Below are 21,048 nucleotides of genomic sequence, written 5' to 3'. Positions count from 1 at the left end.
CAACCTCCAGGCCTTGATCTACACAAGGCTGCCCAGGGCCCCATCCAACCTGGCCTTGAACACCTCCAGGGACGGCGAATCCACTACCTCTCTGGGCAGCCTGTTCCAGCACCTCACCACTCTTTCTGTAAAAAACTTCCCCCTAATATCTAATCTAAACCTTCCCTCCTTTAGCTTTAGTCCATTCCCCCTTGTCCTGCCATTATCTGCTCTTTTAAAAAGTCGAATCCCCTCCTGCCTATAAGCTCCCTTCAGGTACTGGAAGGCTGCAATGAGGTCCCCCCTCAGCCTTCTCTTCTCCAGGCTGAACAAGCCCAGTTCCCTCAGCCTCTCTTTGTAGGGCAGGTCCTCCAGCCCTCTAATCATCCTTGTGGCCCTCCTCTGAACTCTCTCCAACAGTTCCACATCCTTCTTGTATTGGGGGCCCCAGACCTGGACACAGGACTCCAGATGGGGCCTCACGAGGTCAGAGCAGAGAGGGACAATCACCTCTCTGTCCCTGCTGGCCACTCCTCTCCTGATGGAGCCCAGGGTACCATTGGCCCTACGAGCTGCAAGAGCACACTGCTGGCTCATGTCAAGCTTCTCATCCACCACAATCCCCAAGTCCTTCTCAGCAGGGCTACTCTCCAGGAGCTCTTCTCCCAGTCTGTATCTGTGTCTGGGATTCCTCCAGCCCAAGTGCAGCACCTGACCCTTGGCAGTGTTGAACCTCATCAGGTTCCCCCGGGCCCATCTTTCCAGCCTGTCAAGATCCCTCTGGATGGCTCCTTTCCTTCCGGGGTGTCGACCACACCACTCAGCTTGGTGTCATCCACAAACTTGCTGAGGCTGCACTCAATTCCATCACCCGTGTCATTGATGAAGATATTAAAGAGCACCGGTCCCAAGACAGACCCCTGGGGGACACCACTTGTCACCGGCCTCCACCTGGACACAGACCCATTGACCACCACCCTTTGGCTACGGTCTGTTAACCAGTTCCTTATCCGCTGGATGGTCCACCCATCAAATCCACTTCTCTCCAATTTAGAGATAAGGATGTGGTGGGGGACTGTGTCAAAGGCCTTGCACAAGTCCAAGTAGATGACATCAGTCACCTTCCCTTTATCTACCGATGCTGTCACTCCATCAGAGAAGGTCACCAGATTGGTGAGGCATGACCTTCCCTTGGTGAAGCCGTGCTGGCTGTCCAGGATCACACGCTCATCCCTCATGTGTTCCAACTTGTCGTCCATGAGGGTCTGTTCCATGATCTTCCCAGGCACAGAGGTGAGGCTCACCGGCCTGGAATTCCCTGGGTCTTCCTTGTTCCCTTCTTTATAAATGGGAGTGACATGACCTTTTTTCCAGTCCCCAGGGACCTCTCCTGACAGCCACGACTTTTCCAATATGATGGAGAACGGCTCAGCAACCCCATCGGCAGCTCCTTCAGGACCCTGGGATGCATGTCATCCGGCCCCATAGACTTGTAGACATTCAGTCTCATGAGGCGGTCTTGACTTGCTCTGCTCTTACAGTGGGGGGGGATTTACTCCCCCATTTCCCACCTTGAGTTCTAGGGATGCAAGTTTCAGGGATTTGAGAATGATGAGAATCCTGGCTGCCAGAGAAGACCGAGGCAAAGAACTCATTCAGTACCTCAGCCTTCTCCTCATCAGTTGCAGCCAATTCTCCTTTCTCATTTACCAAGGGGGGTACGTTCTCTTTGGCCTGTCTCTTCTGGCCAATGGACCTGTCAAATCCCTTCTTGTTGTTTTTAACATCCCTTGCCAAGTTCAGTTCCATCTGCACCTTGGCTTTCCTGATCCCATCTCTGCAAGTCCGAACAGCATCCCTGTATTCTTTCCAGGCTACACACCCTTGCTTCCAGAACTTGTTTTTGTCTTTGTTTTTCCTTAGTTTGACCAGCAGGTCCTTGCCCAGCCATGCTGGTCTCCTGCCCCTCCTGCTCACTTTCTTATTCAGAGGGACAGAGAGCCCTTGAGTTTTCAAAAAGGCATCCTGAGAGAGTAGCCAACTGTCCTCAACATTTCTGTCTCTAAGGACCACCTCTCAGGAGATCTTGGCCAACAAGTATTTAAACAGCCTAAAGTTTGCTCTCCTAAAGTTCAGGGTCCTGATGGCATGAGAACAATAAACAAGAAAAGAAGAAACAACTAAAAAACATACTAAATACAGATTGGTCATAATGTGAAGTACATGGCTTGCCATATGCAGAACAAGATGAGCAGTTTATTGCTGCATAGAAACATCCAGTCAGCAGCTTCCAAACATCATGCTGTGGGTCCTTATTCCTCATGCTGTAGGTGAGGGGGTTCTCTGCTGGTGGAAACACTGAGCAAAGAAATGACACTACTACATCTACAAATATGAAGGAGAATGAGAGGGGCTTCACGTAGGCAAACATGGCCGTGATGATCAAGAGCAAGACCATGGTCAGGTGAGGGAGGCAGGTGGAAAAGGCTTTGTGCCGTCCCTGCTCTGAGGGGATCCTCAGCACAGCCCTGAAGATCTGCACATAGGACACCACAATGAACACAAAACACCCAAAAAATAAGCAGGCAGTGACCACAATGAGTCCCATTTCTCTGAGGTAGGTGTCTGAGCAGGAGAGCTTGAGGATCTGGGGGATTTCACAGAAGAACTAGTCAAGGGCATTGCCATGGCAGAGGGGCAGTGAAAATGTCTTGGCTGTGTGCAGCACAGCATGGAGAAAAATCTCAGTGCTGAGATGTCTTGTGCCTGGGGCTCCTCTCTGGGGCACAAGGGTCCCTAGGAGAGTGGTGCCGTTGTGGGAGACAGCTGCAGCCCATCAGGAGCCCCTGGGAAGTCCTCAGTCCTACAGATGCGGGTACTGAAGTAAAGAGTTAGCTCAGTGCCAGCACCACCAACTGATGTGGTCAGAGCCTCAGGTAAGGGTTGGATTCAGGCAGCAGGGAGAGGAGGGAAACCAGGAAGAAATGTTTCAGCCAAGGCTGGAGAAGAGGGACAGACAGACAGGCACTCAGGGGTTTCTCCTTACAGGGGGTTGAGCTGCAAAGGAGAAGACTCAGCCTGAAACCCTGGAGCTCTGGGTACAGACTTTTGCTGGGTGGCAGAAACCAGGGGCTTGCTGTGGGAAAGTGTCTGCACTGTGGGGGATGCCTTGAGCTGTCCCTGCAGCTGCTTCTCCGTGCTCACAGATCTCATCCAACCTGCTCTGCGCTCAACTCTGCTCTGCAGACCCCTCCTGGCATCAGGGGGCTGCCCCGGGGAACCTCTGTGTGTGCAGGGCTCAAGCACAGCTCCAACATCTGAATGATGGAAAGCCCACATACTTTCCCATGTCCCAGCTTTATGAGATCCCTCCAGGAACCACATCTTGACTACTGTGTCCAGTTTACGGACCCTCATACAAGAAGGAGGTTTACATGCTGGATTGTGTCCAGAGAAGGACACAGAATCTGGAGAAGGGTTTGGAGCACAAGTCCTGTGAGGAGTGGCTGAGGGAACTGGGGCTTTTTAGTCTACGAAATGGAGGCTGAGACCTTAATCACTCTCTACAACTACCTTCAAGGGGAGTCTAGAGACTCATATCTCAGGTTACAAGTTATAGGATGAGAGGATTTGAAATTGCACCAGGGGAGAGTTAGGTCAGATATCAGGAAGAATTTCTTTACTGAAAGGGTAACCAAGTATTGGAAAAGGCTGAGAAGGGAAGTGGTGGAGTCACCATCCCTGGAGGGATTTCAAAGGTGTGTAGATGTTGTGCTTGAGGACATGGTCTCAAATCAGAGCCCCATACAACTGGGCAGGGTTAGGTGTAGTTGGACTCAAAGATCATAAAGATCCCCTCCAACATAATAGATTCTGTGATACATTTGCAGGAAATTCACGTTCTGTCATGGTGGGAAAACATTGCCAATTCAGAGAAGTTCTCAAGTGATTCAGCTGGAGAAAATGTGCTTGTAAAATTATTATAAATGTCAGGAGAAAATAAAAGAAATCTTTGTGCACCTTTCAGGCAGGTATGATGGAAAGAGAGCAGAGCTGGTCATTACAAAGTGTCTGGGTCACATGAGACCTGGAGAAACTTAATTAGGAATAAGATAAACATGTCCCATGTTAATATAGCTTTGACAAACAAGAAAGAAAAAAAAAATCCCAACAACTAAAACAAGTATTAAACATGGGCTGGTCCTAAATTGAGTTCCATGGCCAGTGATAGGCAGAAGAACATGAGCAGCATATTGCTGCTTAGAAACATCCAGTCATCAGTTTCCACACAGCATCCTTCAGCTCCTGGTTCCTCATGCTGTAGATGAGGGGGTTCACTGCTGGTGGGACTACAGAGTAAAGAAATGCCAATACCAGGTCCAGAAATAGGGAGGAGATGGAGGGGGGCTTCAGGTTGGCAAACACGGAAGTGCTGAGAAACAGGGAGACCACAGCCAGGTGAGGGAGGCAGGTGGAAAAGGCTTTGTGCCGTCCCTGCTCTGAGGGGATCCTCAGCACAGCCCTGAAGATCCGTACATAGGACACCACAATGAACACAAAACAGCCAAAAGCAAAACAAAAACTGACTACAATGACTCCAGTTTCTCTGAGGTAGAAGTGTGAACATGCAATCTTGAGGATCTGGGGGATTTCACAGAAGAACTGGTCAACAGCATTGCCATGGCAGAGGGGAAGGGAAAATGTACCGGCTGTGTGCAGCACAGCATTGAGAAACCCACTGCCCCAGGCAGCTGCTGCCATGTGGACACAAGCTCTGCTGCCCAGGAGGGTCCCATAGTGCAGGGGGTGGCAGATGGCAACGTAGCGGTCATAGGCCATGACAGTCAGAAGACAGAACTCTGCTGTGATCAAAAATACAAAGAAAAATATTTGAGCCACACATCCTGTGTAGGAAATGGCCCTGGTGTCCCACAAGGAATTGGCCATGGATTTGGGAACAGTGGTGGAGATGCAGCCAAGGTCAGTAACAGAGAGGTTGAGGAGGAAGAAGTACATGGGGGTGTGGAGGTGGTGGTCACAGGCTATGGTGATGATGATAAGGCCATTGCCCAGGAGAGCAGCCAGGTAGATGCCCAGGAAGAGCCAGAAGTGCAGGAGCTGCAGCTCCCGTGTGTCTGCAAAGGGCAGGAGGAGGAACTGGCTGATGGAGCTGCTGTTGGACATCTGCTGCCATCAAGTGTGGAGACCTGTGCAAGGAGGAAAAGGCAGTGAGAATTCAGGGAACTCTTCTTTGAGGGAAACCTCTTTCAGTTCTTAGGAAATACCCTCTGATTGACTCTCTGTATTCAGGAAGCCTTTTGCCAGGTCCCTTTTGGGGTTCTGCATTATGCTGCCTTGAGCATGCCACTGCTGGGATGATGGTCATCTCTGGGCTTTCAAGAACTCAGTCCTGCCTGGCAGCAGTCAGTAAATAGAAGGATGGTGTGATCTCAGACTAAATCCCCTGTGGATAGGAAGGAGCTTTTCAGCACTGTCACTCCGGTTTCACCCAAAGGCAAAGCAGAGCTTTGGAGCTTTGGTTTTCTCCTCACTGCAACTGAGGAGTGTTTCTTCTCTCAGTACTCCCTGACATTGCTGCAGCAGTGCCAGTGAAACCTTCCCCTGAGTCAAGAGTGGGGAGAGCTACTCTGTCCATCAGCCATGGTGTCAGCTACCCTGTGCTGGATGCTATCTGATCACAACCTGGTGTTCCTATAGAATATCAGTTTCTGCACTGCAGGGGATGTCAGGGAGTACCAAATCCCCACTACCACAGCATTTCTGAGGAACAGCTCCTTCTCCCTCCCTGCCAATGTCTCTGCTGCCTGGAGCTGTCCCTGTAGCAGCTTCTCTTTGCCCATGTCACCTCCCACTCTGTGCTCACAGACCTCATCCAAATTGCCCTGTGCTCAGCTCTGCTCTGCAGACCCCTCCTGGCATCAGGGCACTTCCCTGGGGAACCTCTGTGTGTGCAGGGCTCAGGAAATCCTCTGATGTGGACATTCTTGAGGGGAGAAGTTCTAATGTACCACAGCCATCACAGCCCACAGGAGAGGAAAAATTGAAGCAAAGACTCTGCCTGGCTGGAAAATGCTTCATTGATGTTGTTCTTGAAATTCCCTTTGGAATTTCCAAAGGATCAGCTACAGCTGACAGACAACCTGACCTATGCAGCAATTTCTTGCAGCAGATGGACCTTATGCTGCTCTTCCCTTGGTCACTCCTTCAACCCACCGGTCCTTGTCTATCCCTGTGGAAAGCCCACCAGTCAGCAGCAGAGTCTCTGCCCCAGATCACAGCCCTCAGGGCGCAGGGACCCTGCTCACAAGGACAGCCCTGGGCACCCCTGGGTGCACACGCTGCTTCACACCTCTGCAGCCCTGCCCAGGACAAGACAGCTGTCCTGCCCTGTCCTTCTGATGGGGCAGAAGGTCATTCCTTCCAGGCAGCACTTTCTGGTCCTAGAGAGAACCTGTCCTACTGACAGACCCCACGCACTGCCCCATGTCCCAGCTTTAGGAGATCCCTCCAGGAACAGAACCTACATTGCCCTGCACCCACAGACATACCAGGGAGAGTGCTGTGGAGATTTCTCCTCCAGTGAGCTCTCAGCAAACATCAGCTCTCTCAGCCTCACAGGTCTCCCCTCGGTGCCTCCAGGCAGTGTCCCCAGCCCTGTGTGCTTGGCAGAGGAGCTGCTCCTGGCCAGAGCTGTCTCTTGTCAGGGCTACTGGGTTGCAGTGAGCTCCCTCCATCCCAGAAGCTCAGCCCAGCTCACAGCAGAGGAGGAGGCGAATACGTCACATACTCCATTCCCCAGAGTGTCCTGTGAGGTGTCCCTGGAGCTCCAAGTAACTAACTTGGAAAGGCACTAAGTCTTTACTGGCTTTCCCTCCCTTGGCTGTGGAGAAACCCTTGTGTCCAGCAGAGTCCTTTCTCCTGACCAAACCGGAGCTAGTCAGGACAATCACCTTTCCTTGTTCTTATATGAGACAGGACCCCCAGGTAGCAAGTCTTTCCCCTGTGAGAGTCATTCCAGACCCCTCATCCTTGCTTTGCAGACCTGGGGCTGGAAGGAGAAGCAGCTGTGACCTATGGCTGCCACAAACCCATAGGATCTGGGATTCCTCTTGCCCCAGTTTCCGTGGCACAAATAGGATCCTTCAGTCTGGGAGCTGCTGGTCCCAGCTCCCATGGGAATTACTGGGGTTGGAGGTAAGTTGTCATTAACTCTTCTCCATGAGAGTGAGCCTCATCAGAAGGAAACTGTGTGTCACCCCCATTCGCCTGTACCCATAACTGAAGACCAGGAGTAACTCTTTGGGAGCCCATGGGAGAGGCTTCTGCTCCTCATGCACACCTGGGAGTTTGTGAGACAAATCAAGACTAGTTTTCCTTGTTACAAATCTCTCCTCACTCCTGTCTTTTAGTTCTGCAACACTTTTCCATACCCAGAGTCAGGAAATGACCAACAACAGCTCCATCAGCCATTTCCCATTCTCTCCTTCCTATGACTGAGCAGCATGGGGCGGGGGGGGGATGGGGGAATGTGTTTTGGGCTCAGTTCATCACACATTGTCTCAGCCACTTGTTTTTCCTCATGGGGAGGACTCCTCACTCTCCCCTTGCTCCAGCATTGGGTCCCACTCAGGAGAGACAGTCCTTGCTTTATCGGGGGGTGGTGCTGGCATTGGGCTTGTTAAGGTTAAGTACAAAGGCATTTTCTCCTCATCCCTTTTCCTGTGCGTTGCTGCTATTCCAAACACACCCACTTTATTTTTATCCCTCCCAGTCCCTTCCCTGTCTTCAGATTACCAGGCTCAGGACAAACAGCTCATTCCCAGGAGCAAAACGAGTCAGCAGAAGAAGAACAAGATAAAGCAAGATGGCCAGTATGAGACTAGACTTACCTATTTTCAGCACTTGCATTAGAGACCTTTCTCCTGCCAAGCACTTACTTGCAAACCCCCTGTCGTGGTTTCACCCCAGCTGGGAGCCGAGATCCACACAGCTGCCTGCTCCTTAAAGGAAAAGAGCAGGGAAAAGGGAAGGGGGGAGGGGGGAGGTGAGAAGTAAGGGAAGGGAAAAGGAAGAGGAAGGGGCAAATAAACCCAAACCAAGAAATAAGAGGCCCGTGGGTTGGGATAAGGATAGTTTACTCAGATAACAGAAAGATACAATATAACAATGCTAACAGGACTTTAGAGCTAAAAAATATATGAAGCTGTTGATACACAATGCAGTTTCTCACCAAACCCACAGCTCAGGCCGTGCCACCCAGAGCTGTCCCGGAACCCGACCGTCCCCCAAAACCACGCGTCCCGGAGCCGCCCCGGCCTTCCTCCCATCAGCCCCCAATATCCTGGGCAGGACGTAATTGGCGTGGAATACTCTCTTTGGTCAGTTGGGTCACCTGTCCTGGCTTCGCCCCTCCCTTTCGCATGAAGAGCTGAGAAAGTCCTTGACTGTCTGACAGCAACTAACATCAGGGTGTTATCAGCACTGCTTTCATTTTAACTCTCAAACACAACATTCCATCCGCTGTTACAAATGAAGTTAACTCCATCCTGACCAAAACCAGGACATTATCCACCCCTTATTCCATACCATTTACGTCATGACCAGATCCAACCATTTCTTTTGGGAACAACCATTTTCTTGTTTCAGACACACATATATGTGTGTACACATGTATACACACACATGTGCATACAGGTATTATTCCCTTAGTCTATGGACCATTCCTCTGAGTTTGTTGAGTGAATGAACATTTAGTCCATGATGATTTTCAGGCTTCATTCTTTGTAACAGTCTCTCATGGTGTCAGTATGCGCCATTGGATCGTTGCATGCTGCATCTTGGGCTCTTGACTGATACACCTGACATGGTCCATGCTCATAGTCTGTGAATCAAAGATGTTCATTTTCAAAGGGAAGGAGGAAAAAGTCCTTGGGACACCAGGTCTTGGTCCCGTCATCGTGGCACTCTTCCTTCATTGACTTGTATGACTCCGGCTGTAACTCCATTGGTACAACATGCAGCAACATACAGCAATAACAGCAATAATGAGTGTACAGTAATGGGTTATTTAGCAATTACTATAATACAATTTCTACCTTATTAATTATATTGGCTATTCTCACCTAAAATCAATTCCCTCTGGGGTACACATTGAACTTCTCCATCCTTCTGCATTACCCACCAAGTACAACCAGGTCCTTGAGCAAAAACAATCCCAGACATGGGTTTACCTTTGCCTGAAGCAGGGATGACCCAAACTGTCTTCCCTAATATCCTCTTCATATGCACCACTGGGACTCTGTCTCCTTCTACAGTATGTGGAAATTTTGACTGGGCAGGACCAGCTCGATTGGTGGATCCCCTAGAGTTAACTAACCACGTGGCTTTGGCTAAATGTGTATCCCAGTGTTTGAATGTTCCACCACCCATCGCTTTCAGGGTAGTCTTTAAGAGCCCATTATATCGTTCAATTTTCCCAGAGGCTGGTGCATGATAAGGAATGTGGTACACCCACTCAATGCCATGCTCTTTGGCCCAGGTGTCTATTGAGAGTGTTTCGGAAATGAGTCCCGTTGTCTGACTCAATTCTTTCTGGGCTGCCGTGTCGCCACAGGACTTGCCTTTCCAGGCCCAGGATTGTATTCTGGGCAGTGGCATGTGGTACAGGATATGTTTCTAGCCAGCCGGTGGTTGCCTCCACCATCGTAAGCACGTAACGTTTGCCATGGCGGGTTCGTGGGAGGGTGATGCAATCAATCTGCCAGGCCTCCCCATATTTATATTTCATCCACCTTCCTCCATACCAAAGGGGCTTCAACCGCTTCGCTTGCTTGATTGTGGCACACGTCTCACACTCATGGATAACTTGTGCAATAGCATCCATGGTTAAGTCCACCCCTCGATCTCGAGCCCATCTATATGTTGCATCTCTCCCTTGATGACCTGAGGAATCATGAGCCCATCGAGCTATGAGTAATTCACCTTTGCGTTGCCAGTCTAGATCTACCTGAGCCACTTCAATCCTAGCAGCATAATCTACCTGATGGTTGTTTCGATGTTCCTCCATGGCACGACTCTTAGGCACATGGGCATCAACATGACGTACCTTTACAACAAGCTTCTCTAACCGGGCAGCAATATCTTGCCATAAGTCAGCAGCCCATATGGGTTTGCCTCTACGCTGCCAGTTGTTCTTTTTCCACTGCTGCAGCCAACCCCACAGGGCATTGGCTACCATCCATGAATCAGTATAAAGGTAGAGCATTGGCCTCTTTTCTCTCTCAGCAATGTCCAGGGCTAACTGGATGGCTTTCACCTCAGCAAACTGGCTTGATTCACCTTTTCCTTCAGTGGCTTCTGCTACTCGTCTTGTAGGACTCCATACAGCAGCTTTCCATCTTCGATGCTTTCCCACAAGGCGACAGGAGCCATCAGTGAACAGGGCATATGGCTTCTCATTCTCTGGCAGTTTGTTGTAAGGTGGGGCTTCTTCAGTCCGTGTCACCTCCTCATCCTCTGGTGACATCCCAAAATCTTTGCCTTCAGGCCAGTCTGTGATCACTTCCACAATTCCTGGGTGATTAGGGTTTCCTATTCGAGCCCGCTGAGTAATTAGTGCAACCCACTTGCTCCACGTAGCATCCGTGGCATGATGTGTAGAAGGGACTTTCCCTTTGAACATCCAGCCCAGCACCGGCAGTCGGGGTGCCAGGAGGAGCTGGGCTTCAGTTCCAATCACTTCTGAAGCGGCTCGAACTCCTTCATAGGCGGCCAGTATTTCCTTTTCTGTTGGAGTGTAATTGGCCTCAGAGCCCTTGTAGGCCCGACTCCAAAACCCCAGCGGTCGACCTCGAGTCTCCCCTTGTGCTTTCTGCCAGAGACTCCAGGTAGGGCCATTCTCTCCGGCCGCAGTGTAAAGCACATTGTTAACATCTGTCCCTGTCCGGACAGGCCCAAGGGCCACTGCATGGACTATCTCGCGTTTGATCTGCTCAAAGGCTTGTTGCTGCTCAGGGCCCCATTGGAAATCATTCTTCTTCCGAGTTACGTGGTAAAGTGGGCTCACAGTGAGACTGTAGTTTGGGACATGCATTCGCCAAAAACCTATAACACCTAAGAAAGCTTGTGTTTCCTTTTTGTTGCTTGGTGGAGACATAGCTGCTATTTTATTGATAATGTCCATTGGGATCTGACGACGCCCATCCTGCCATTTTATTCCTGAAAACTGGATTTCTTGCGTAGGCCCCTTGACTTTACTTTGTTTTATAGCCAAACCAGCTTCTAGAAGGATTTGAATTATCCTTTTTCCTTTCTCAAATACTTCCTCTGCTGTATTGCTCCATACAATGATGTCATCAATATACTGCAGGTGCTCTGGGGCTTCACCCTTTTGCAGTGTAGTCTGGATTAGTGCATGGCAGATGGTGGGGCTGTGTTTCCACCCCTGGGGCAGACGATTCCACGTATATTGGATGCCCCTACAGGTGAAAGCAAACTGTGGCCTGCACTCTGGCGCCAGTGGTATTGAGAAGAAAGCATTTGCAATGTCAATTGTGGCATACCACTTGGCTGCCTTTGACTCCAGTTCATACTGCAGTTCCAGCATGTCTGGTACAGCAGCACTCATACCTGGAGTGACTTCATTTAGGCCACGATAGTCTACTGTCAGCCTCCACTCTCCATTGGACTTCCACACTGGCCATATGGGACTGTTAAAGGGTGAGCGGGTTCGGCTGATCACTCCCTGACTCTCCAGCTGACGAATCAGCTTATGGATGGGGATCAGGGAATCTCGGTTCGTGCGGTATTGTCTCCTGTGCACCGTCATCGTAGCAATTGGCACTTGCTGTTCTTCGACCTTCAACAACCCCACAACAGAAGGATTGTCCGAGAGTCCAGGCAAGTCACGCAATTGTTCAATTTCTTCTGTCTCCAAAGCAGCTATCCCAAAAGCCCATCGGTACCCATTTGGGTCTTTAAAATACCCTCTACGGAGATAATCCATACCTAAAATGCATGGAGCTTCTGGGCCAGTCACAATTGGGTGTTTCTCCCAGTCCTTCCCAGTTAAGCTCACTTCAGCCTCTAACACAGTCAATTGTTGGGATCCCCCTGTCACTCCAGAAATGCTGACAGGTTCTGCCCCTACATGATTCGATGGCATTAGTGTACACTGGGCACCAGTATCCACCAGAGCCTTGTCCTCTTGTGGGTCTGACGTGCCAGGCCATCGGATCCACACAGTCCAATAAACACGGTTATCCCTCTCCTCCACCTGGCTGGAGGCAGGGCACCTCTATTGTTGCTGACTGTGTTGGCTGTTCACTGGTGCAGTGTTCTTCCTGGCAGACTCGCGTTGTGTGATTCGTTTACCTCGCAGCTCATTTACTCATGTTTGTAGGGCTGAGGTGGGCTGCATACCCCACTTACTCATTTCCTCACCATGGTCACGCAGGTAAAACCACAGCGTCTCTCGCGGTGTGTACCTACTGTATCCTCCCTTCTGGGACGATGGACGCTTTCTCCCAATAGCTGCAACATTGCTCCATACGGGTTTGCAGTTGGACACATTTTTGTCAAGTCTTTTGACCAGTTTCTCTAGTGCTGCGATCACAGAGAGGGAAACATTGTCCTGATACTTCCGGACTCGGCAGGACACCTCATATACGGTTGGTGGATATGTATCACTCCAGTCCATTGATGCCAATGAATTGGTGTGCCCTGCTGGTGCACTTTGTACAACCTTACGCCACAAACCTGGGGTGCATAAGACATCATCAGGATCAGAGGGAAGCTGTGAGTTGTCCATATCATAATGAATTATCTCCCGTACAGCTAATTCTCTCAGGTGCTGGATAACTGCCTCTATGCTGTTACACTTGGGTGATTGACATGTAATGTATTCCTTTATGGGATACCTTTCCCTCACACTTGACAGTAGTCGCCTCCAGAGGCTGAGGATTTCAGGCTTTTCTCCAATTGCCTTATCAATGCCTCCTTCTCTAGCTAGGGATGCCAACTGCTTGGCCTCCCTGCCATCTAACTCCAGACTACTGGCCCCGTGATCCCAGCATCGGAGCAGCCAAGTGATGATGTGCTCACCTGGGCGGCGGCTGAAATCTTTTCGAATCTCACGCAGCTCACTCAGGGTCAGGGATCGTGTGACAACAACCTCATCCTGAGATGGTTGAGATGGCCCTGCCTTATCCCGGGATGGTTGGGACGGCTTTGCCTTATCCTGAGATGGTTTGGATGGCCCTGCTTCATCCTGACATTCATCAGATGACCCTGCTTTATCCTGACATTAATCAGATGACCCTGCTTTATCCTGACCTTCATCAGGTGGCCCTGATTCAATTTCATCCTCATCCTTCACTACAGGAACAACTTTCTTTGTGTATTTCCTCTTTCGTACGGGAGCAACAGACACTGATGTGGGTTGATTTTTTGTTTTACCGGCAGTATCTGCTGTAGGGGCAGCAGTAGCTGCAGCATCAGTTGGGCAGGTTGCAGTAGCCACAGTGCTAGTCACAGAAGTTACAGTGGCCTCAGTGTTAGTCCCAGTGGTTACAGTAGCTGCAGCATCTACTGGTCTGTTTTCCTTCCTTTCCCTCTGACAGTGCTGACTGCTATCAAACAGTGTTTGGTAAATAGTGGCCAGGGCCCAGCACAGTGCAGTAAGCTGTGCATCTCTGGGAAACTTACGGCAATTTCTTTTCAGATATGCAGCCAATTTATCAGGGTCCTGTAACTGTTCAGGGGTGAAACTCCAAACCATCGGGCGTGAGAAAGTGCCTAGGTAGCTGCCCATACTCTGCCACGTACCCTGCCACTCGTGATTATCTGGCCTTGCAGAACACTCTTGAGTGGTATTCATAAACCTGTGCTTAATATTGAACAAAAGCAGAACCATCTGCACCAAACATAACAACAGCAAAATGCTACTTTGAATATCCCAGGGATATTGGAAATTTTCAAAAACTGTTACCAGAGCTGTTGTATTGAGCCCTAAGGAAGAGAAAGCAGCGTAGATATTTCTTTCTGTACTCCCACCATACCAGCTGCCGTTATTAATCCATCCCTGTCTAAAGAATGGACAGGGCAGCAAAATCTCATACAAGTACCAGCACAAGTTCAGGATCATCGATATCACTGTATCATAAACTGTTTTCATAAAATACACCAAAATGAGGTACGGGAACGAAAACAGGAGCTGCAGCCCCAGGATGTTAAAGGATCCTGCTAGGATTGCATACAACAGACGGTGCTTTTGCTGCCACAGCTGTGAGCACAGCCTTGTAAGTAAATACCAGAGCATCGTGACCAGAGACAGCTTAAATCAAAGTGCTTATCACAACTTTGTCTTAATTACAATCGGGTCAGGGTCAGATCTACCGTTATCCCATCCTTTCGTGCCCCACATTGGGCGCCAAAAAGACTGTCGTGGTTTCACCCCGGCTGAGAGCCGAGATCCACGCAGCTGCCTGCTCCTTAAAGGAAAAGAGCAGGGAAAAGGGAAGGGTGTGTGTGTGTGTGTGTGTGTGTGAGAGAGAGAAGTAACGGAAGGGAAAAAGGAAGAGAAAGGGGCAAATAACCCCAAGATCAAGAAATAAGAGGCCCGTGGGTTGGGATAAGGATAGTTTACTAAGATAACAGAAAGATACAATATAACAATACTAACAGGACTTCAAAGCAAAAATATATGAAGCTGTTGCTACACAATGCAGTTTCTCACCAAACCACACAACTCAGGCCGTGCCACCCAGAGCCGTCCCAGAACCCGACCGTCCCCCCAAGAACCGCGAGTCTCGGAGCCGCCCTTGGCCTTCCTCCCGTCAGCCCCCGATATCCTGGGCAGGACGTAACTGGCATGGAATACTCTCTTTGGTCGGTTGGGTCAGCTGTCCTGGCTTCGCCCCTCCTTTCTCATGAAGAGCTGAGAAAGTCCTTGACTGTCTGACAGCAACTAGAAACATCTGGGTGTTATCAGCACTACTCCCATTTTTACTCTCAAACACAGCATTCATCTGCTGTTACAAATGAAATTAACTCCATCCTGACCAAAACCAGGACAGGCTGCTAGGATTGAAGTGGCTCGGGTAGATCTAGACTGGCAATGTAAAGGTGAATTACTCATAGCTCAATGGACTCATGATTCCTCTGGTCATCAAAGGAGAGATGCAACATATAGACGGGCTCGAGATTGAGGGGTGGACTTAACCATGGATGCTATTGCACAAGTTATCCATGAGTGTGAGACATGTGCCGCAATCAAGCAAGACAAGCGGTTGAAGCCACTTTGGTATGGAGGACGGTGGATGAAATATAAATATGGGGAGGCCTGGCAGATTGATTACATCACCCTCCCACGCACCCTCCATGGCAAACGTTACGTGCTTACGATGGTGGAGGCAACCACTGGCTGGCTAGAAACATATCCTGTACCCCATGCCACTGCCCGGAATACAATCCTGGGCCTGGAAAGGCAAGTCCTGTGGCGACACGGCAGCCCAGAAAGAATTGAGTCAGACAACGGGACTCATTTCTGAAACACTCTCAAAGACACCTGGGCCAAAGAGCATGGCATTGAGTGGGTGTACCACATTCCTTATCATGCACCAGCCTCTGGGAAAATTGAACGATATAATGGGCTCTTAAAGACTACCCTGAAAGCGATGGGTGGTGGAACATTCAAACACTGGGATACACATTTAGCCAAAGCCAAGTGGTTAGTTAACTCTAGGGGATCCACCAATCGAGCTGGTCCTGCCTAGTCAAAATTTCCACATACTGTAGAAGGAGACAGAGTCCCAGTGGTGCATATGAATAGTATATTAGGGAAGATGGTTTGGGTCATCCCTGCTTTGGGCAAAGGTAAACCCATGTCTGGGATTGTTTTTGCTCAAGGACCTGGTTGTACCTGGTGAGTAATGCAGAAGGATGGAGAAGTTCGATGTGTACCTCAAAGGGAATTCATTTTAGGTGAGAATAGCCAATATAATTAATAAGGTAGGAATTGTATTATAATAATTGCTAAATAACCCATTACTGTACACTCATTATTGCTATTATTTCTGTATGTTGTTGTATGTTGTACCAATGGAGTTACAGCCGGAGTCATACAAGTCAATGAAGGAAGAGTGCCACGATGACGGGACCAAGACCTGGTGTCCCAAGGACTTTTTCCTCCTTCCCTTTGAAAATGAACATCTTTGATTCACAGAATATGAACATGGACCATGTCAGCTGTATCGGTCGAGAGCCCGAGATGCAGCATGAAACGATCCAATGGCGCATACTAACAACATTGGAGCCTGTTACAATGAATGAAGCCTGAAAATCATCATGGACTAAATGTTCATTCACTCAACAAACTCAGAGGAATGGTCCATAGACTAAGGGAATAATACCTGTATGCACGTGTGTGCCTATACATGTGTATACACATATATGTGTGTGTCTGAAAATAAGAAATGGTTGGATCTGGTCATGACGTAAATGGTATGGAATAAGGGGTGGATAATGTCCTGGTTTTGGTCAGGATGGAGTTAATTTCATTTGTAACAGCAGATGAATGCTGTGTTTGAGAGTTAAAATGGGAGTAGTGCTGATAACACCCTGATGTTTCTAGTTGCTGTCAGACAGTCAAGGACTTTCTCAGCTCTTCATGAGAAAGGAGTGGCGAAGCCAGGACAGGTGACCGAGCTGACCAAAGAGAGTATTCCATGCCAATTACATCCTGACCAGTATATCAGGGGCTGACTGGAGGAAGGCCTGGGGCGGCTCGGGGACGCGCGGTTCTTGTGGGACGGTCGGGTTCTGGGACAGCTCTGGGTGGCACGGGCTGAGTTGTATGGTTTGGTGAGAAACTGCATTGTGTATCAACAGCTTCATAGATTTTTGCTCTAAAGTCCTGTCAGCATTGTTATATTGTATCTTTCTGTTATCTGAGTAAACTATCCTTATCCCAACCCACGGGCCTCTTATTTCTTGGTTTTTGGGTTATTTGCCCCTTCTTTTTCCCTTCCCTTACCTCTTTCTCCCCCTTCCCTCTTCCCCTGCTCTTTTCCTTTAAGGAGCAGGCAGCTGCGTGGATCTCGGCTCTCAGCCAGGGTGAAACCACGACAGGGGGGTATCAATGTGATTGGGGGTTAAGATAAGGTTAGGGAGGGAGGATATTTACTGTTGCTGGGGGGTCTAGGGGTTGAAGCGGGATGCTGGGGGAGATATGGTGGAATTTGAAGTTGAAAAGGAAGGCGTTTGGGTGAATAACATGGGGCTGGGGGGGTATAGATTTTTGTGGTCGGTTAATGTTTGGCTGAGGGTGCATAAGTTGTGCTGGGGGAACGCTTAGCGCTGTGGGGTTGGGGCATGGGGGATGTAGAGTAGTGCTGCAGGGGACATGGGAGGATTTTGGGTGGGAAGGGTGGGGTTTGGGCTTTCTAGAGGGCTTTGGGGGCAACCAGGGTCACTGTGTAGCTTTAATGTTGGGTTTGGAGTGGAGCTTAAGTGGGTAGGGGGTGAAACCAAAGGTGGTCCAAGGGGCATTGCAGCAGGGGGCATAGAGGGTGCTAGGGGGAGATATGGAGTCATTTGAGGAGGAAAGGAGGGGGCTTGGGGTTTTGGGGTTGTTGGGGGGCCAGCAGTGGTGCTGTGGGTTTAATGCAGTGCTGGGGAGTGAGGGCGGGGGGCATCTATGGGTTCTGGAAGGAGCCTGGGAGTGGTGTAGGCAGTGCTGGGGGTGTATGAGTGGGATTTCTTTGGGGGAAGCAGGGGGTCAAGAGGGTTAAAGGGGGGTGGGGAGTGCCTGCCAGAGTACCTGGGCAGGATTAAGGGTGGGCTGACCAGATACAGTTAGGGGTCTTGTGTGGAGAGGCTGAGAGACAGGGGCTTCTTTAGCCTGAGGAAGTGCAGCCTGAGGGCAGCCCTCTTTGTACTACAGGGAAAGAACATAAGAAAGGAAGTCTACATGAAACTGCAGCTTTGAAGATCAGAGTGGACATGAGGATAAGGAAATGTCATTCTGAGGGCAGTGCTGTGGTGCAAAATGTCACTTTGAGGAAGTGTGGATGAGCTGGTGGCTTTGTGTTTGTGGGAACAGCTGGCAAGGATGGAGACAGCAGTACAGGCAGGGACATCATGGGGTGAGAACATGTTCGGGAAGGGGATAAGGTGCCTGCAGGGAAACAGGCACTGGTGTTGGGAACTGTAGGATGGAGTGTGGTACAGATGGCCAAGGGTGCCGGCCAGGCTGAAAGGGCCTGATAGAAACGAGGTCTTTGCCCCCTTTGCTGTGGCTGGTGGCCCTGACACAGAGGCCTCAGAGGAGACACATTGTCCTCATAGCCATGGAGCATCATTGCCTCCTTGCACCCAGCCCAGGGGAGGACACCATGTATTAAACCCCTGTCCTTCCATTGGGTCACACTGCCCACATCCCAGGGAAGAGCCCTCAGACACAGGTGAGGGTCAGGATCTCCCTGCCCAGGGACTGGGGTTCAGCACTTGGCATTTCTGCTTCATCAGACCAAGCTGGGGTGTCCTCAGCATCAGAGCTGCCTGTGCTTTGCCTGTGTTTTTCCTCATGGCCTCCAGTTGTCTGCTCTAACAACCCCCTGGGGAGGCTTTGTCAGGAATGGCTCCCAGTGGGGCCTGTTAATGCTTCAAGGTACTTTGGGCATTACTCCTGACTTGAACTTCTTGAGAGGTTTCTTCACTCTCCGCTTGGTATCTGAGGTCTCTGGACTCAGAAGAAAATACACCATGGGGCTCATTAACAACCAGAAATCTCTTACAAGAATGGCTCTCCACATAATTGTCTTTAAAATAAATAGAACTTGTGTAACTAATTGGAGAGGTTTTATTTGGGTGATGAAAATTTCAAAGGAGTTTCACAATGGAGGGTTTTTTTATAGGAAAAAATATTTCTGTCACAGTTCATGGAAGAGAGTTCAGCAGCATGCTGCAATGGGTGCTGGTCCAGAGGTGTCCTAAGGAGATCTGGACAGGCAGGAAAAGCAGCCTCTTCAGATCAAAACCTGCATGGAGAACCTTGCTCTTCCCGAAGCCCAGCAGGTCCCTCACCGGCCTCCTGGGACTCCCAACACTTTTCCTCATATCATCTCTGCTCACAGCCACAGACAGATTTCTCTGACAGCAAACAGCAGTTCAACATGACACAGTTCAATAACCATGAAATCTCTCTCCTCAGCTGCTGCTACGGCCAAGCAGCGTGTGAAGGGGGTCAGCTTTCAGAGGAGATTCTCTCCCAGAACAGTTTAAATCAGATACATAGAAAGGTCACTTATCAACACACTGACATTCCGACAGAACAGTTATTTGGACTGTTGAAAGGTGGCACATTTTCCAACTCTCTGAAGCTCAAAGCAGATACCAGAGAGCTGAAAGGCATCTGAACGACTGAAGAGCAAGTGGAGGTGAAAACCTGTGATCAAAGTGAAGTGCACATGTCAAGCTAGTCTGCTGAAAAGATGTCTCTAGGCATGGCCGTAACATCAGGAGAGGTGGAAACAGCTGAATTAGAAAGGAGATAAAAGGTATCGACTGGCAGTAATGCAGGTATAGGGGAGGGGGAGTGTTTCTTCTGCTGCCATGTCTGAGTCAAACAAGACCTGGAGACACTGCATGAGGAATGGGATGAACGTGTTATTACATCAGATACAAAACAGAAGGAAAAAGCCCACAGAAATGAAAAATTCCTACTAAATACAGACTGGTCCTAATGTGAGTTACATGACCAGCAATATGGAGAAGAAGATGAACGGTTTATTGCTGCTTAGAAATATCCAGTCATCATTTTCCACATGGCATCCTTGAGCTCCTGGTTCCTTATGCTGTAGATGAGGGGGTTCACTGCGGGTGGAAACACTGAGTAAAGAAATGCCACTAACAGGTCCAGAAATAGGGAGGAGATGGAGGGAGGCTTCAGGTTGGCAAACACAGAAGTGTTGACAAACAGTGAGACCACAGCCAGGTGAGGGAGGCAGGTGGAAAAGGCGTTGTGCTGTCCCTGCTGTGAGGGGATCCTCAGCACAGCCCTGAAGATCTGCACATAGGACACCACAATGAACACAAAACACCCAAAAGCTAAACAGACACTGACCACAAGGACTCCAGTTTCCCTGAGGTAGGCATCTGAGCAGGAGAGCTTGAGGATCTGGGGGATTTCACAGAAGAACTGGTCAAGGGCATTGCCATGGCAGAGGGGCAGTGAAAATGTATTGGCTGTGTGCAGCAGAGAATAGAGAAGCCCACTGGCCCAGGCAGCTGCTGCCATGTGGACACAAGCTCTGCTGCCCAGGAGGGTCCCATAGTGCAGGGGGTGGCAGATGGCAACGTAGCGGTCATAGGCCATGACAGTGAGAAGACAGAACTCTGTGACAATCAAAAACACAAAGAAAAAGAGTTGAGCCACTCATCCTGTGTAGGAAATGGCCCTGGTGTCCTGAAAAGAATTCACCATGGATTTGGGGATTGTGGTTGAGATACAGCCAAGGTCAGTAATAGAGAGGTTGAGGAGGAAGAAGTACATGGGGGTGTGGAGGTGGTGGTCACAGGCTATGGTGATGATGATGAGGCCATTGCCCAGGAGAGCAGCCAGGTAGATGCCCAGGAAGAGACAGAAGTGCAGGAGCTGCAGCTCCCGTGTGTCTGCAAAGGGCAGGAGGAGGAACTGGCTGATGGAGCTGCTGTTGGACATCTGCTGCTGTCAAGTGTGGAAACCTGTCCAAGAAGGAAAATGCACGGTGAAACGTTAGGGAACTCAAATTTGAGGAAAACCTCTTCCAATTCACAGTGACTCTCTGGATCCAGGAAGACTTTTGGCAGGTCCCTTTTGGAAGGTCTGCTTTGTGCTGGTCAGCTATGGCCTCTTGATCAGACTACATCTTCTATGAATATGAATGAGCTTCTCAGCACTGTCACTCCAGTTTCACCCAAGGGCAGAGCAGAGCTTTGGAGCTTTGGTTCTCTCCTGCCTGTACCTGAGGAGTGTTTCTTCTGTCAGAGCTGTCTGACATTGCTGCTGCA

The 21,048-nt window shown here is 49.7% G+C and overlaps 1 protein-coding gene and 1 pseudogene across 2 annotated transcripts; both read right to left on the bottom strand.

Moving 5' to 3' along the window:
* Positions 1 to 4,239: 4,239 nt before the first annotated feature.
* LOC311199969 (olfactory receptor 14A16-like) lies at positions 4,240 to 5,163 on the bottom strand (the record flags this gene model as incomplete). The annotated part of the gene is made up of 1 exon (XM_084274121.1): positions 4,240 to 5,163. One exon carries the CDS (start codon positions 5,161 to 5,163, stop codon positions 4,240 to 4,242), a length of 924 nt encoding a protein of 307 aa, XP_084130247.1.
* Positions 5,164 to 19,795: 14,632 nt separating this feature from the next.
* On the bottom strand, positions 19,796 to 20,719 carry LOC311199968 (olfactory receptor 14C36-like; annotated as a pseudogene). The gene has a single exon. The product of its transcript is annotated as an olfactory receptor 14C36-like (transcript).
* Between the last annotated feature and the right edge of the window lie 329 nt (positions 20,720 to 21,048).

Source organism: Gallinula chloropus (assembly GCF_964237585.1).
Source record: "Gallinula chloropus genome assembly, chromosome: 22".
In the NCBI taxonomy this organism is placed as follows: Eukaryota; Metazoa; Chordata; class Aves; order Gruiformes; family Rallidae; genus Gallinula; species Gallinula chloropus.
Note: the sequence above shows the minus strand (reverse complement) of the source record. Positions and strands in the feature narration are given on the sequence as shown.